Genomic DNA, 19517 nt, shown 5'->3' on the forward strand with positions numbered 1-19517 from the left:
TGTCATTACTCCTCATAGATGAAGGCTGTGTTTCACATTCAACTATGACTGACAATTTTAGGTGAATCTCACTGTGAATACAATGCCGCTGAAAGGAGATTCAATACAATTTTGGCACGTGATCTATATCTATGTTATGTAGTGTCATCTAATCAAGGAGTAAGAGAGGGGTATATATATGTTTAACGTAAACTGTACTACAACAATTGTACAGTACGTTATTGTTTGTGTGAAAACTAGATATTCAGTCTTTTGCTTGTGTGACAATCATATTACTTTCCTTGTCCTATTACCATAGGTAAGGAAAGTATTGCATCCGAAAAAAATTAAGGTACCCCAATTTCTAAATCTCTATACGTTTCAAGGTCCCCTAGTCCAAAAAAGTCGTTTTTGGGTATTGGTCTGTATGTGTGTGTGTATGTGCGTCTGTGTACACGATATCTCATCTCCCAATCAACGGAATGACTTGAAATTTGGAACTTAGGGTCATTTCACTATAAGGATCCGACACAAACAATTCCGATCAAATGCAAATCAAGATGGCGGCTTAAATTGCGAAAATGTTGTCAAAAACTGGGTTCTTCGTGATTTCTCGAAACGGCTCCAACGATTTTGATCAAATTCATATCTAGAATAGTCATTGATGAGCTCTATCAACTACCACAAGTCCCATATCTGTAAAAATTTCAGGAGCTCCGCCTCATCTGCAAAGTTCGATTTTACATTCTCAATTATCAGGCTTCAGATACAGTTTAAACAAAAAAAAATCAAGTGGAATAGATTGATCATGAAAATCTCTACAATCAATGTCCAGTAACATTTTCACCTAAAATTGAAAATAAACTCTAAATTCGAGAAAATGTGATTATTCAATTGCAAATTATTGTTGATTCTATTAGATCATTCACTATGAACAGATAGCAGACCTCGTGTGTCTCCAGCGTTATTGCCCTGTCACCAGCTGGCTGAAATCTTTGAATAGTAGACTTGAGATGCGCGGGAACACTAGCGTCAGGTGATCAATTCACATAATGGCAAGGAATGTTGTGTCAGTACGCCACACCAGATTTTTTTCAATTTTTTGCTTGTGTGACAATCATCTATTCAATCTTTTGCTTGTGTGACAATCAGATATTCAGTCTTAGAAAATCTTATTTCTCATCAATAGCTTGCTTGACACTTGTCATCTACACACAAACGTATGCCCGTTGGAAGGGAGACCGTTGAAGTTTAACTACAATACAACTCTACTGTCTGAAAACTTAGGGAAAACGTTAGGGAAATCGTTATATTCTAGCAACGAGCTGCATGAACTTAATAAATATTTATAGGAGCTCTCCATGATTTTGTTTCACATGATCTCATTTGTTTCATTACAGTTGAAGCCAGAAAATGTCTTCTTCTTCTTCTTCTTCTTCTTCTTCTTCTTCTTCTTCTTCTTCTTCTTCGTCTTCTTCTTCTTCTTCTTCTTTCCATCAAGGATTAGACTCTTGCCTGTTCCGTCTCACAACAGTATAGTTCAAATCTATTACAGCACACAGTAAATCTAAATTTAAAATTGATGAAAATGTTTTTTAGTAAACAATATTACTCTCTTGGGGCGATTTTTCAGGCGTTTTATAATCAGCCAATCGGAGAGCATCCTGGTCCTGCCCTGCCAACTATAGTCTCGCCCTTACTCTCTACCTCTCTTTCTGAAGAAAGAGAGGAGGAAAAATACCTAACCAACTATGATTTCCCATGTAATAGGCTGGTAGATGGTATAAAAGTGGGTGATAATGGGAGAAAGAAAGAATGAGGGGGGAAGATAGGAAAAATATTAACATCATAAATATGAATATCATCATTCAAAGATGAAATTATTATCCACTCTATAATAAGAATAGCAGCTGATGATTAGAAGTGAAATACGAGTGTTCGTGGCGCATAAGTCTGTATGCACCTCAAGATCACTACACTCATAATCCATTCCTCAAATCTTCATGAATAAAAACTATGAAATAATTTTTTTATTTATTTATTTCATTGACAATTACAAATTATAATTATAATAAATATAATATAATTGGGAGAAGACAACAGGCAGAGCCCAAAACTGTCTTCTCCCAAATTTTTACAAATAAAAGTTTCAAAAAAGAATAAGGTTAAGATTTCACTTTCACTTCAAAAAGTTCAATTTCCACTTCAAAACTAATGACTAAACTGAAAATTTTGAATTTTGATATTTAAAAACTGATTAAAAACAAAAATATTTCACTCAAATCTCTACAAATTGGAATTTTTTGAGTAATTTTGCAAAATTTTATATGTAAATATCTATTTATTTTACAATCACAAAAACTAACCTTGCACTTGTGTTTCATTGTGTCAACAGACGCAGAGCGGCCTGGTCAGTCCACTGAGCTCGTCCAACTCCAGCCTCGCCAGCGGCATCAGCTCGCCCACAGCTGGTCAGCTGTCAGCTAGTCAGCTATCAGCTGTCGAGCTCCAGCTGCTCAACCAAATCTCAAACCTGAGGTGGGGCCAACAGACGCAGCAGCAATCAGCTGACAACCGGGAGCTGTCCCGTCAGGTGTCCGCACAGCCCTACGATACCGCAGTCGCTCCGCACAGAAGGGTTGAGAGGTAGGTTATTGTCATCTATTTTTATTTCAATACAAAACTCATTATTAAACTTATTCATGCCGGTTTCCGAACTCGGGATTTAGCTAAGTTCAAAGGTGCGTACAGATATACGCGCCGCGAACATGAGCAATTCACTTTTAATCAGCTGACTATATCTATATCTTTTCAGAAACGGTAGTAAGATACAGATATAAAAAGCTTGACATCAGTTGATCAAAAGTGAATTGCTCATGTTCGCGGCGCGTAAATCTGTACGCACCTCTAGACTTTAAACATCTGGAGTCAGAAAATCGGCTTTCCGAAATAGGTCGTAGTCACAGTTTTTATGATAATTTTCATTTTCTCATTTTTCTATAATAATTAGAGACGTTTCTCATTGGCGAAATGAAACATTCCTAAATAATTCAAAATAGCTGAAACTCTACACTATTTTCTCTTTATTTTATTTTGTGTTAAAGTCTCTAGTTTTTCGAAATTTAATTTAAACGTGGACTGCGACTGCACCCCGTTTCTGAAAGCCAATTTTCTGACTCCAGCTGTTTAAAGTCTAGAACTTAGCAAAATCTCGGGCTCGGAAATCGGCCTTTAGTGTATTATTATGAATTATGATTATGATGAATATGTACATAATATACAGAATTATTATAATATTATGAATTTGTGATTTGTATAATTGAATATGTTGATATTGAATTGTATGCTGACAATGCAGAAATTCTTCACATGTTGTGAAAAATAATGTAAATAAATAATTTGAATACAAATTATTGTAGAGTTGATAGTTTCATAATAATTTTTACTTGTCGAATGTACATACAAATTATAGTGGTTTTGGTAGTTTTATGATAATTTTAACCGTCAATTTCAATAAAAATTAGTGTCGTTTTGGTAGTTTTGTGGCAATTTTGACGTGTCAGACTGCCATGTATGTCAGATATTACATTTTACTCGACTCTTTCTCAAAGACAGAGAGGCCCGATGCTCTTCACTGATCACTGCCACTACCTTACAGCATTCTCCCTACTTTTGTGTCAGCATCTAATTGTGAGCAGCTTGCTTACTCCTCTCTCTCTCTCTGTCCATGCTACAAACTGTGCAAGGAGAAATCGGTTCCGTTCTTAAGGCTGTGCAAAGCCATTTTGGAAACAGTTTACTGGTGGCACTTTTGATTTTTTTTCATTTGTATTGTGACAAGTTATCAAAATGAAATAAATTCCTGAAAAATAATTTTTTCGTTCATAAGTTTATGGGACAGAATAAAAAAATCGTTCATAAGTTTATCGGACAGAATCGGTATCAGATAGAATCATGCAATTTTAATGTTAAAAGTAGTAATATATCTATCGGTCTTGAAACTTTGAATGAAACTTGTTAGCTAAAATTCAACTTCAACTAAACTTTGATGAACTATTATAGTTGAAGTTGATGCAGGTGCCCTACATAATATGAATGAATGAAATCTACAAATTTTGTTTGTCTTGGGTTTGTTTTAGAACGCAGTCAGAGCCGAGCCGCGCAGCCGCGTTGGCAGTGAACACATCTCGCTACAAGACGGAACTGTGTCGCTCCTTCGAGGAGAGCGGATTCTGCAAGTATGGCGACAAATGCCAGTTCGCACACGGCCCCGAGGACTTACGCAAGCTGACGCGTCACCCCAAGTACAAGACGGAACTGTGCCGTACCTACCACTCCAACGGCATGTGCCCCTACGGATCCCGTTGTCACTTCCGCCATTCCGAAAAACTCCGCACAGTAATGCTCGCATTGGCGGCGGGAGAATTACTTCCGGGGGACCTATTTCAACTTCCGGCCTCCGCGGACCCACTTCCGGATCTACTTCCGTCCTCCGCGGACCCACTTCCGGATCTACTTCCGTCCTCGTTCGATCTGCGATCCTCCTCTCTCTGTTCCTCCCCGACTAGTAGCCTGGCGAGCGGTTCACCCCCACCTTCGGCGTTTTCTGCCAACACAGCGTTTTCGTTCAGCAGCCCCGTTCGCCCGCTCAGTCCGTTCGTCGACTTCCCAAGGTCGTCCAGTCCGCTCAGCGAATCACGACTGCCCGTCTTCAACGAACTCAGTCGCAATCAGATCGACTGTCTCCGGATGCTCAACGATCTCACTCTGTGAGCAGTGAGCCAATTGAGGTAGGGTGCACCAACAACTCGATCAAAAATAAAACAAGTTGCATTACATTTTATAGTCATTCATATTGATTCGTCTCAAAGACTCATTCAAGACATAAACTTAGTTAAAAGTACTGTAGTCAATATAAGTTTTGTATTCATTCGTCTGAAGGACTTGTTCAAACATAGATCATAGTACTAAGCTTGTTCACATCTCTAGATGTGCACTTCCACATCTATGAACTTTCTCATTGTTCAGAGTATTAGCATTAGTTCAAGAAGTATATTATTTTATTTAATTTGAAGCAAGTTTGTTATTATTATAGGTCACATCAATGGCCATTATTTATGCTCAGTAAGAGCTGTGTGTTATAATCAGGAGCTATATTTAATTTCCAATTTCTCAATGGGACTGAAATTTCCACTCAGTCAATGAATCAGTGGAATAACTATTTACGTTGTAACTACATTATATCAAGAAATAGTTGTCTTATATTAATCACTTATTATTGAATATAAGACTATATTATGAGACTATATCTAACAGTATATCAAGAACTATGGTTGTATTTAATCAAGAGCAAGTTCAATCATTATAGTTTATAATTAGTACCAATTTATACATCAGTTAATTTATCAGTTACATTTGATACGAGGGATGCTTGATTATTCATGATTATTATCAAGGAATAAGTTAAATCATATCAGGAGCATGTTTGATTATTGATTATTAGGTTATATCAGTACAACATACATATTTATCAGTTATATTTAATAAGGTGCATTTTTGATTGATATTATCAATCCAAGTATTAATATTTAATCAGTTTGTAATCAGGATTGATCTACAATTTATTTATCAGTTTTATTTGATTTAACATGGAGGAAGTTTGATTATTATGTTATCAGGACTAATATATTATATATCTTTGTGGTATTCTCATTCACTGATATGACTACCACAATGATATTCCACTTATCTTTATCATTCTATTTTTGGCACTTCAATTTTTCTCTCTCGTTTGCACCTATGTTATTCCAATATTATTATATTTCACTCACTTTTATTTATTCTCTACTTTTTTGGGTTTGGAATGTTATTCATTAATCTGGTATTATTATTGAACAGTAGTATTGGTGTTCAGTTTCAGTCTGAAATCTATGTTTATTTATTTTTGTCTTTATAATGAAGTTTAGTTGTGAATTGAATGTTGACTATATCCAATCATAATCGTTATCATCATGATCTGCAGGTTCATTCATGATTCCTACTCCACCATTCCTCTTTCTGTCTCTCCAGCATGCAGTATTTTCCTTTCACCCAGACATCATCCACCGTTACTCTCCACCGTTCATCGTCCACTTCACTCTCCCCCATCATTCACTCTCTATTCTTGGATACTCTAAATACTCTATTCTTTATTGCTTTTGATTTATATGGTGGTATATTATGAGATTTGATTAAATTTATTGAAAAAATTAAGATCGAGTTACAGAGTTGGTGCACTCCGAAACTTCAAAAATGTTAAATTTTTCTTTGTAGATTATGTACTTTTGTAATGAGCTCTTTGGTGATTTTTCTTCTTGAAGTTGTCTTCCATTATTTATTATTATCGATCATTATATCTTTAATCATATTCAGTTTCTCCACATTTATTCATCTTTGTTAATTTTGTATTATCATCGGTTTGAATTAACTTCATTGTACATATTAAAGCTCTGCTTTCAAGTTTATGGAGCTGACTAGTCTCTATTGAGATTCAACCATCAAAATCTGTATTGGTTTTTGAATCTTGAGTATTTTCAAGCTGTATATTTTTTACCAAGAAAGAATGAAAATTTAGTTGACTCTTTATCATAGTTGGATTAATTTATATTGGAAGTTTTCCTCTCAAAGTTATAACTATCAATTTTTTGTTCATTAATTCTCGATGTTGTAACTATCGATATTTTGTTAATCGATTCTCGATGTTGCAACTATCGATATTTTGTTCATTAATTCTCGATGTTGCAACTATCGATGTTTTGTTCATCAATTCTCGAGACTCTTTATCATAGTTGAATTAATTTTTTTGGGTAGTTTTCCTATCAAAGTTATAACTTATCGATTTTTTGTTGATTAATTCTCGATGGTGGAACTATCGATATTTTGTTAATCGATTCTCGATGTTGCAACTATCGATATTTTGTTCATTAATTCTTGATGTTGCAACTATCGATTTTTTGTTCATCAATTCTCGAGACTCTTTATCATAGTTGAATTAATTTTTTTTGGAAGTTTTCCTATCAAAGTTTTAACTTATCGATTTTTTGTTGATTAATTCTCGATGGTGGAACTATCAATATTTTGTTAATCAATTCTCGATGTTGCAACTATCGATTTTTGTTCATCAATTCTCGATAATCGCTTTTCAATTTGCTTTTTCTTGAAGTTTTGTACTGTTAGTTTTTGATAGTGTTGTAAATCAGTATGAAGTCACAAAAGTTTTGTTTGTTGAAGTTAATTTTGATTCGACATTTTTGAAATCTGTGTGCCTTTGAGGAAAAGACTGTAGTGCCTTGGTAAAGCTGTGCCTTTGTAATCTCAGCACTGTAGTTCTATTAAATAAGTCACTGAATTCCCTCACTCACATAAAAAATTCACAAAAAAAATCCAGATGCATTTCTATGTTGTATATCTGAACACTTTTTCATCATTTTGTATTATATATCTTTCGTATAGATTGTACTTTTGATAATATTGTGATTATTATATATATAAATTTGATTGTACTCACAGTCAGTCAATTACCATTAAATTATATATTATTATAGTATAACAAACCTGTGATTGGACTGAATGATGTATCAGTTCAATAGTATTTTTGGAATCAGAAAGCATTAATTGAGTTGATGATTTCATTTTTCTTTCTTTTGATGTATTTAAGCTATAATTATTATGTTCAACCAGATCGGTTGTTATTATGAGTTTAGTTATGTTTTTGTTCGTTTATTTATTCAATATTATTATTTAGTACCTTTGTTGATTTAATTATTCTTGGTTTCTTTCTATATTCATTTTATATATGTGTGTTATTTATTCATTACTTTTTACGATACTTATGATGTTCGTGAACATTTACTCAAGCTACTTTTTTGTATTCAGTAATATTGACAACTCAGGAAGCAGTAGGCCTATAATTTTCGAATATGCAGTCTCTTCAAATACAATATTTTTATTATCTTATTGGAACAAGTAATCCCAAAACAATATATTCAGTATCATTTTTTATATTTGGACCACACTAGAAGTGTATATCACTAAGTGTTAAAATGTATTTTCATTTATCGATCATAATAAATCATGATTATGTTAGTATCATAGCTTACAATAATGATGATGGTTTCTCATTACTGTATTTCTTATGTAAAGTTATTATTTATTATTTATATTGAAATGAGCATGTTATGTCATTCTTCTCGAGTGGATTTTCTATTATTTATTGTGTTTATATAACCAATTATCAAACACAAATACAAAATAAACATAATACTGTTCCATAGTTGGATGTCTGTGCAGTATTTTTAGTATCAAACTCATTATAACTGTAATGGAAGTATCTTCTTCATTTTTAAAACGTGTGGAAATTGTAAATTTGAACCTGGTTTAATACTCTTGCAGACAACACTCTGCTATAATCTGATATGATTTTTAATGTAAAGTATCTTTTATTGAAATACATCCACAAAACATCACTTATTTTTTAATGATCCAAATAAATGTTTTTTATCAAGTAAATTAGCGTCATACCAAAAAAATAGACTCCAAAATTTTAAAAATTTGTTTTTATAAATTTTTACGAAATAGTGATTTTATCTTTGCTACATATTTATCACTACTCCACCTTCAAACCGTTAGTTAACTGCATGAACTTGTAAAAATCATTTGTAAAAAATCCAGTTGTAAATAAATTTATCATGTGCAATGTACAAATCTATTATAGATCAAAAATTATAAAATTTTATCATTTCAGAGTCTTTCAATATTCTCATTGCAATCATTAATCATTCTATGGTTTTATATTGTGATGAAAACAATAATTCCAAGTTTTTAAAATTTGGACTCCTGATTTATTCTAATGGGAAGAAGAAGATACTTCTATATTTAATACTAGATATTTGTGTTCTCAGTTATATTTTTTCTATTATTCAGTACTGTATTATTTGATGACTTCATCATTCCGAGTTTTTTGAATACATACATGTTTTTCGAGTATCAGTGTTTTATTCCATTTTCCTTTGAATTAAAAATTTACTTGTAAGCTGTTCATAGACAGTATTAAGGTGCGTACAGATATACGCGCCGCGAACATGAGCAATTCACTTTTAATCAGCTGACTATATCTGTATTTTTACAGAAACTGTAAGATACAGATATAAAAAGCTTGGCATCAGCTGATTAAAAGTGAATTATTGTTCATGTTCGCGGCGCGTATATCTGTACGCACCTTAATAAACCACTCAGTGGTCCTAATGTTTATACTCCGTACAAAATTACTTCTAACTTTGAGGAATATGCGGCGCAGAGAAATCGAGGGAGATCAGCCAATCACAGTGATGGATAGAGGCATTGGTGGAAGCGCAGTTGCCAATTTGTCGATTAGAGTCGGTCGATTGATCGCTTCCAGAGAGGAAACTCTGTAAGTTCAACATGAGCGTCTGATTACTCACTAGAAATTAGAGAATACTGGCCGGTTCAGAACGGAAACTTCGCCACCGTTGTATCCCTACCTCTGTAGGCCTTCTCTGCTGCGCATGTCCCTCTCAAGTCCAAAGTAATTTTGTACGGAGTATAGTTTGATGTCATTCTTTGAGACTCAAACTCACTAAATGTGACTTTGAACTACATCTATATATCAGTAAGTTTAATTTTAATAACTTATACAAAATTATAGAAAATTGGCAGATTCATGCCCGAAATTTTAATAAGTTATACAAAATTATAAAAAATTGGAGGATTCCGAGAAAATTCGAATTCCATTGGCCATAAAGGATGAAGCCCCGTGCTGCAAACTAACGTTCACACGGACTATAGTTTCATATCTTCAAATTCAGTTTTTAGTTACATAATAAAACACAAAATTATCACGAATTAATTTAAAAGTTATAAACATGTTTCAAAACCTAGGGAGTCATCTTCAGCGTTTGACCATAGGTGTTGAAACATCTTTGTAATTTTTTAATAAATTCGAGATATATTTCCAGGTAATATTCTAGTGTTTTATTACGGATTAATAGGTAACCTGTGCTTTGCAAGGGTCTAATTTAAAACTTGACAAACTGGAAACTTGACCGAGTGGAATCTTGTAGAGTTTGAAAATAGGCCTAGAACCATCCTCAGTAAATTAAGAATCTATGTGCGAAATTTCAAGTTAATCAATTCAGTAGCTCAGACGTGATGATGCGTCTCTATCGAATTTCTTAGTAGTTATGTTAGGATGAATTTATTGTACCAAATACTTTGCTGCTTATGCTGAAAAATAATATACCTGACGATTAATGACTATTTAAAATACCTATTAATATTTGTATAGGTAAACTTGTGTTGTAATATTTACCATGCTGGCTTTGGTAATAGTTATTTGTGCAACTAGTGCGCAAAGTGACAGTTTGCTGCACCGAAAGAAACGTTTACGCCCGAGCCGTAGGCGAGGGCGGAATGGTTTGTTGAGTGCAGCAGAGGAACTTTGCGCACGTATTTCACATTAAGTTTTTCCTACAGTTACCATTGAATATGAAAAGTGGGTAATTATGGGTAAAATTGCCTGAAATGCATCAAATGTTTTTCTGTATAATTTTATTATTGATAAAATCCTTAATTTATTGTCAAATTGAATAAAAATGTAGTCCTTGGTTATAATATATAATAGTAATAATTAGCGCGTTGTGCTTGGTTGCACCTCTGCACACTATAGCAGCCCAGTCACTGTTACCAACTTCATTTTGATTTTGCTGCACTGTTGCTCCATATAACCTACTAAGTATTTTGCGTTGCCATGTTGCAAATCTGGAGTGCAGAAAAATTTTTCCCGCACTAGAGCGGAAAAGTGATTCTTTGCGTTCTGTAATCAGTGCAGCAATGGCCACTTTTCAACGTAACTGTAGGAAAATGTATAATATATACACTGTACATTTTTGATTGATAGGATGAGATTTGTTCTGATAAATACCATGCTGGCTATGGTACATGATAGAGCGCCTTATTAGTATTTAATTCTAGATTTATAAGGAAGAAACAATATCGATGATGATGCACTTACCTCTATATCAAATTCTATAATGGAAAATGGTTTTTATGTTTTGAAATACGGTGATTCGGTAAACGTTTGTCAATTTTACTCTATGGTTCTGAGGTGAATATAGTGAGAACATATAAAACCGTTGGATACACTATTTTATCTATCAAAGTTACTCTCAATCAAAGTTAGCAAAATATAACCATAGATAAAGGATAAGCATAAGCATATATTTCTTGTCTTTGATATAACAAACTGGAAGCATGACAAAATGAAAACTTGACGTAATGAAATCTTGAAGAATTAAAAGTAGGCCTATAACCATCCTTGGTGAATTAAGAACCTATATGCAAAATTTCAAGTTAATCAGTCCAGTAGTTCAGACGTGATGATGCGCGTTATTCATGTATTTCCTATCCCCTACGTGTATAAGCTAGTTCGCTCTATATTACAGTATAGATAAATACAACTAGCCTGGTTTTCATCAGTAGAGTTAGTGGTAGAATTCCCTGGGCAAGTATTGGCTAAACTCTCCCAATGAAAACGTTCATGGTAGAGTATTATAGGCTAGTACTCTAGTTTAGTTTAACTTTAGTACTATAGTTTAGTTTTTAGTAAAGCAGAGTGGTGGGATAGCACCATGTGATAGTACTCTACCACTTGCCTTTCCCCACCACCGCTTCTCACTCTACTCTACCACTACTATGCTAATGAAAACAGTTTCGAGCTAGTAGATTAGAGTAGAGTATAGTTCTGTTCACTAGACAACACACTTTACCTACTGTTCTCAATTGTAGTGAAAACAGTCACTCGATCAAGTAAGTAGAGTAGAAGCAAGGATGGTTTATAGCACTATTCTTGGACTACTCTATACATTATTCTTGGAGTAGAGGTAGCTCGATACCTCTAGAGTAGACTAGAGTACAGTAGAGTAGAGTAGAGTAGAGTTCCGTTCACTAGACAATACACTTTACCTACTATTCTCAATTGTAGTGAAAACAGTTGCTCGACCAAGTAAGTAGAGTAGAGGTAGCTCGGTAGAGTTAGTATGCCATTACTCGACCACTATCTCTACTAGTGGAAACCAGGCTTATGTCTCACCAAAAACAGTATCTTAATTCTAGTTATATATTGAAACAGAGATGAACTGATGAAACAAAAAATCTGGTGTGGCGCACTCACACAACTTTCCTTGCCGTTATGAAAATGTTACCTAGCATTAATTGTACCTAGAGATTTTCATGCGCAATCTTTTTCACTAGAAATTCTTTGTTTAAATTGTATCTGAAGTCTGATAATTGGGGATCTTCTTCTTCTTCAGTTGTATCTGAAGATTGTATTGGGAATCTAAAAACAAACTCTGCATAGATGGGGCGGAGCTCCTGAAATTTTTACAGATATGGGACTTGTGGCAATTGATAGAACTTATCAATGACTATATTAGTTATAAATTTGATCAAAATCGTTGGAGTCGTTTTCGAAAAAATCGCGAAAAACCCTGTTTTTGACAACATTTTCGCTATTTTAGCCGCCATCTTCAATTGCATTTGATCGACATTGTTCGTGTCAGACCCTTATATTATAAGGACCTTAATTCCAAATTTCAAGTCATTCCGTTAATTGGGAGACGATATATCGTGTACACAGACACACATACACACAAACACACACACATACAGACCAATACCCAAAACAAAAACCACTTTTTTGGACTCAGGGGACCTTGTAACGTATAGAAATAATTTAGAAATTGTGGTACCTTAATTTTTTCGGAAAGCAATACTTTCTTTACTTATGGTAATAGGGCAAGGAAAGTAAAAATAGGCCTATAACCATCCTCCGTGAATTGAGAATCTAAATGCAAAATTCAATCAGTTTCAAAGTCAATCAGTCCAGTAGTTGAGACGTGATGATGCGTGCTCATTCGTATCCCGTACGTCAGTACGTGTATACAAGTTCTTTCCTCTATTATAGTATAGATAAATTATCACTATATCTCACCAAAAACAGCAACTGAATCCTAGTTGAACGAGCGTCAGCATAGCTACCTCTAATAGAAGGCCCCGGTGTCGTATGCGGAGATCGCCCACTATGTACAGAACGCCCATGAATGACGTCACGCGTAAATGATGTCACACCTATCCTATCGTAACTATGACGTCATTGAGGGGTATTTCTCTCCCCACAACTGGCGATCTGCGCATACTACACCGGCCTACGATATTGCAACGTCGCAGTGTAGGCCTAGAATCTAATACATGATTGGTGAAAAAGGCCTACACTGCGACGTTGCAATATCGTAGGCCGGGGCCTTGTATTAGAGGTGGCTATGGCGTTAGCGAGTTCTCTCTTTTGACTTACTTAAGACCAAAGTCGTTGTCTGTCTGTTTGTATGTTCTAAAACACAATTGATCAATCAGCTTCAAATTTTGTACACTTATTCTTCGAGCTTTATAACAGGTCAAGTTCGTTGAACAACAAAATTGACTCACTACTCCGTCCTTTTTCAGGATATAACAAATAACATTGAAATTAAAACAATAAATAACATTTAATTCTTTTGAAACTGAGATGAACTGATGAAACGAAATATACAAGATTATAATGAAGAGCATGAACATGATATATGTACATAGTAGGAACTGTTTAATATATTTAAAACATTCGTACGATGTTGATAGCTCAGTAAACAGAATTCATTCTTATCAGCAAATGACAACATAGAGGTTTAAAAGCTCTTGAACTATCTCACATTCATCCAGCCTGTTCACTACAAACTGTCAGCACAGATTACATGGGGAGCATCCATGTTATTCATAAGGGAATACTGACAGATTCAAGGGAATCCGACCACAGTTTAGTAGTGCATATACTGTTATCACCCTCGACCCCTGATAGAATAAGGTCACAGTCATAGAGTATCTATTTCAATGAACCGTCGACTCCAGATTACATCATTTTTTACCGTTTCAAAAATCATCGGTCTCGAAAAAGTCGACCTGAACTGATAGCTGTATCAATGCATTGCTTGTGAACGAACAGTTCCTCGTAGATAACCTCTAGGTTTTATTTGAAAAAAATACCATAATCGACTACAGACGCTGTTCTTTGTTTGAAACGATAAAGTTTGTTTTGATTCATTAGCTGTTTTTGTGAACGACGATCGAAATCTATGTCTCAGTAATTTATAATTATTATTTATAATTATTATTTAACGAAAATCCTAAATAAATGCTGCAAATCACCCCGAAGACCTCTGCTACTGCAGACATTGACAACAGGGCTAACAGCTAGATGGATGTTTTTGTAAACGACAATCGAAATGTATGTCTCAGTAATTTATAATTTATTATTATTTAACGAAAATCCTAAATAAATGCTGAAAATCACCCCGAAGACCTCTGCTACTGCAGACATTGACAACAGGGCTAACAGCTAGATGAAAATTGGATGAGAACTACTATCCAAAAATTAGTTGCCAGCCCGGGAATCGAACCCGGTACCTCCCAATTGCCAGTCAGGAATGCTTACCCTTACACCAAACTGAAATCTCTGGATAGCAGCGCTCATTTTATACGAAGCCATAGCGGCCAACCAGTTACAAATGGAATTAAATAGAGAATGCATTTTTTTATTATAAAATTAAATTGATTATTAATAAATGCATTCTCTATTTAATTCCATCTGTTTCAGTAATTATTAGAAATAACTATCATATTGATAGTTCTGTGAACAGTAGACCTCACGCAGTTCCCTCATGCACAAGTATTTGGTGCCACCTGCTCTACTTCCAGCGATAACAGTCTTTCTCGAAAATATCTGTCTCGAGTTTTAAAGTCTATCAATTTTTTCAGACATTTGTTGACCGAGCGAAGTGAGGTCTAAGATTCATGTCAACGGTTTTGCATTTCTCTTTAAGTTTATATGTTTTTATGTTCCGCATTTACGGCGAAACGCGGCAATAGATTTCCATGAAATTTAACAGGTACAGTATTCTAAAATTAACTATTTGAATTGCGCGGCGACGTATATACAAGGTTTTTTGAAATAAATTTTGCATTTTAAGGATAATACGAAAGGGAAAGAAGTCTCTTTCGAACGCCAATATTACCATAAAAATCAAACTGTAGAATTATTCATCAAAAATCAGCTGTCGAGTGGATTATTATCAATTGCATGCAATGACAATATCCCAATATAATTTGGTAAAAATCAGCTGTTGTGTGGACTATTAATTGCAAGCGATGAGGCATGTAATATTGATAACTCAAAGTAGCTTATTATTTTCTCCCGACTTTTCTCTGCTTTCAACTCGGTAAGCTTTTAATGATATGTATTTTAGTGATGAGTAGCATAGTTGTTTACAAAAATTATTAGATTTCTAATGATAATAATTATAATTTATATTAATAATTATTGTCGATACAACAATTGAAACAGCCATTAGTTGTTTACACAACGATTATCTCGCCGACACGTCATGACAGGACATAATTCACTCTGATGGAGGCTGTAGTTTTTAACTGCATGAGGTCTACTGTTCACAGAACTACTAGTGTAATGCATGCAATGAATAATCCTCTTGTCAGCTGATTGATTATGGATAATTCTATAGTCTGATTAATCCTATCTTCAAGTAGAATATCAGGGGACCGAGCTCCGCTCGGGAGTTTATAGGCATAGGAATGGAAAATTTAAAAGGAATAAAAATCTGGTGTGGTACACTCACACAACTTTCCTTGCTCATTGAACTATAAGCCTCATTATCAAACGAGAATAATTCAGGGGAATAACATAATGACGATTGACGGCAACATATTTGCAACTACGATCAGACAGACTACTGTATAATTATGTGTATATACAATTGTTTTCAGAGTACTTTTTCCTTTATGTGAATTGTAAAATTCGATGATTTTTCTGAAATTCGTCAAAACAGCTGTTCTATAGATGAAATATCTTGACTATGACTGTGTTCTTTTTATGAACTGCTCTACCTACCCACGGTATATGGAAGAAGAAAAAGTAAAAACCGAAGGAGGTTACAAAGTCCATTTCTCAAGGATTGGGTGGACCTCCCTTTAGTACCCCAGGAAAAAGACTTATGTCAGTTGATAGAACTAATAAATAACTATACAGGGTATGGATTTGAAAAAAATCGTTAAAGCCGTTTTTGAGAAAATCGTGAAAAACAAGGTTTTTTAGTAACTGTCATTTTTCTCAAGAATATTACGGAGCTCCTGCAATTTTCTCAGAAATGAGACTCATGTCAGTTGATAGGGCTTATAAATAGCTATCCATGGTATAAATTTGAAGAAAATCGTTAGAGCCGTTTTCGAGAATACCGTGAAAAACAGGGCTTTTTAGTCATTATCAGCCATTTTTCTCAAGAATATTACGGAGCTCCTGAAATTTTCCCAGAAATGAGACTCATGCCAGTTGATAGGGCTTATGAATAGCTATCCATGGTATGAATTTGAAGAAAATCGTTGGAGCCGTTTTCGAGAAAACCGTGAAAAACATGGTTTTTTAGTAACTATCCGCCATTTTTTCCGCCATCTTGAATTGAATTTTATTGAATTTCTTATTGTCAGGTCCTCATGGTATAAGGACCTTAAGTTTAAAATTTCAAGTCAATCGGTTAATTTGGAATGGAGTTATCGTGTTCACAGACATACACACATACACACATACACACACACACACACATACACTCACACACACATACACACACACACACACATACACACACACAGACCAATACCCAAAAATCATGTTTTTGGACTCAGGGGACCTTGAAACGTATAGAAAACTTGAAATTGGGGTACCTTAATTTTTTTTGGAAAGCAATACTTTCCTTACCTTTGGTAGTAGGGCAAGGAAAGTAAAAAATCATTAAATTATCCTAGAAAATTGAGTATTTGCTTGAGAATAATTACCAGTATGTACTGTCCTATAACAACTGTCATAACACAAATTGAATCTGAAATGATTACCCCTGAAGTTTGAAGAAAGATAGATAGATTTTATTTTACAATTGTTACTAGGCTTGTCGCCTATGGTAACATGGTTACAAAATTACAGTTTTACAAATCATCTTAAATGATAACACAGCTACATAACTGATTTTATTACATTCTCATAATAACAAGAGATATAATAATACATAGATAAGAATTCTGTATGACTCTAAAATAATCAGAAAGATAATTAGAAGATGAGAGGTGGAAGAATGTTGGAGTAGATACTTGGATTCCAATACAATAAACCATTTTTTTCAAATATCTATTGAATTATTTTGATAGAAATAATGAAATTATAAAAATTAATTATATATTGATATAAGATAGTTTAATTCAATTATTCGATCTAATCCTTATATTATTATTTAAATTACTCATTGTTGAGATATTGAGGTTATGAATAATTTTATTCCAAATCAAGCTTAAGCTGGGGCTTCCTTTGTGCGTGAATGCTGTCGTCGACCACGACAGGGTGAGAATCTCAGATTGGGTAGATTTCAATATTTTTCTAAATAACCTGAAAGATTATGTTCAATTATGTTTTAATGAGAGAGGTTGAGATAATTCTTTTTCATACTTTTGAATGGCAATATGTTGATATTAGAAATGTTTGATTCTTGAATAATAAACACAAATAATGAATGATAAGTTACTAGTAGTTCTGTGAGCAGTAGACCTCGCGCCCAGTAAGTTACATAAATAAATAGATTTTATTGTCGTAGACCAATATAGGTAATTGACAAAGTCATAGTAATTGATTGACCTGTTGTTATGTTTTCTCAAAAATTAACAAATAATTTATCAATTTAAAATGTCTAGAAAAAATCATAAATAAATATAGAGCTTTCTGTCATATCGTACAGTGACATTTCGTCCCGGAATGTGAGTGTGAGCGCTGTTATCAGGTCCGGCTGCAACTGTCTGCAACGTTGATGGAAAGATACATTATCAAGATGTTCGATGTTTTTGAACGGGTAGTATTATAGTCCACTAGACAGCTGATTTATGATGAATAATTATATAGTCTGATTTTTCGGTAATATTGGCGTATGAAGGAGGCTCCTTTTTCCTTTTATATTATCCTTGAAATGCAAAATTTCCAAAAACCTTGTATATACGTCGACGCGCAATTTAAAAAGGAACATACCTATCAAATTTAATGAAAATCTATTACCCCGTTTCGCCGTAGATGAGCAACATAAAACATTTAAACATTATAAATGTTCACATGTTGCATTTTAACATTATACTTGAAATTTGGACAATATGAATGTCAACAATGCGTGTCGTCGTCGACTGCGGAAATCTACGCAGAAATAAAAATGCACCTTTACAAAAAAAATTGCAAATTAGGCTACTGCGCATGCGCTGCGGCTAGACGAGAGTTAATAATTAAACAGCTGTGCAGCCCATTTAATATCATCAGCTTGCTTCATTATTACTTCTTCTCTCACTTATCACTTTCTCTTTTTCATTATTCTCCTTTTTCTTCTTCTTCTTCATCATCATCATCATCTTCTTCTTCTTCTTCTTCTTCTTCTTCTTCTTCTTCTTCTTCTTCTTCTTCTTCTTCTTCTTCTTCTTCTTATTCTTATTCTTCTTCTTCTTCTTCTTCTTCTTCTTCTCTTCTTCTTCTTCTTCTTCTTCTTTTCTTCTTCTTCTTCTTCTTCTTCTTCTCCTTCTTCTTCTTCTTTCTTCTTCTTCTTCTTCTTCTTCTTCTTCTTCTTCTTCTTCTTCTTCTTCTTCTTCTTCCTCTCCACCTCCTCCTTTCTTCTTCTTCTTCTTCTTCTTCTTCTTCTTCTTCTTCTTCTTCTTCTCTTCTTCTTCTTCTTCTTCTTCTTCTTCTTCTTCTTCTTCTTCTTCTTCTTCTCTTCTTCTTCTCCTTCTTCTTTTTCCGCATTCAAATCATCATTCAACAATGCTCAACAATATATCTCTACAGGTGTAGAAACTCAGTCGGCAATAATTTTGAAATTTTCAAATGTGCCGCCAAGCGCCGTTACCATGGTAACTGGTAAACGACACGCGGCAACCATGAAGCGTCTGCCGGCCCGCAGGTAGGCACGTCTCCTGTCATAACTTGTCAAATTTTGACCAGTCACCTCTGCCTTTGTTTTGCCTTAGTCGCGTCGCGAATTTCAAGTGGAAGTGACCTCTGTGTCGCCGGTCTCGTGAATTTTGCAGTTCTAACGAATATTTCCGGTATCTAGTGGCTCGTTAATGGATCAGGAAGATAATGTGAGTATTGTATTTTTGATGTAAATAGCAGTTTTTAATCGTTACCCAAATTTATAACAATGAACTCCGAAAATCTAACCTATTTTCTCACCAAAGATATGTTGATAGGGTATACAATGTATTCCAGTATCCACGGGGTTAAACTATAGACATAGAGAAACAATAGCGTAAGTAGATATCCTATGGTATAGGGAATTTATGTCGCAACTTTTACTGTTATCTCAAACCGATTA

At 34.3% G+C, this 19517-nt stretch overlaps 1 protein-coding gene across 1 annotated transcript in view; it reads left to right on the forward strand.

The window, feature by feature from the left end:
* Positions 1–9001, forward strand: part of LOC111050809 (mRNA decay activator protein ZFP36L1) — a 94611-nt gene extending 85610 nt beyond the window's left edge. Inside the window, exons 2-3 of the mRNA XM_022337169.2 lie at positions 2375–2625; positions 4119–9001. Coding sequence (XP_022192861.2) covers positions 2375–2625; positions 4119–4752 — 885 coding nt within the window. The 3' untranslated portion in view covers positions 4753–9001. The remainder of the gene's footprint in view (positions 1–2374; positions 2626–4118) is intronic.
* The last annotated feature ends 10516 nt before the right edge of the window (positions 9002–19517 follow it).

The sequence above is a fragment of the Nilaparvata lugens genome, chromosome 11, assembly GCF_014356525.2.
Source record: "Nilaparvata lugens isolate BPH chromosome 11, ASM1435652v1, whole genome shotgun sequence".
Lineage (NCBI taxonomy): Eukaryota > Metazoa > Arthropoda > Insecta > Hemiptera > Delphacidae > Nilaparvata > Nilaparvata lugens.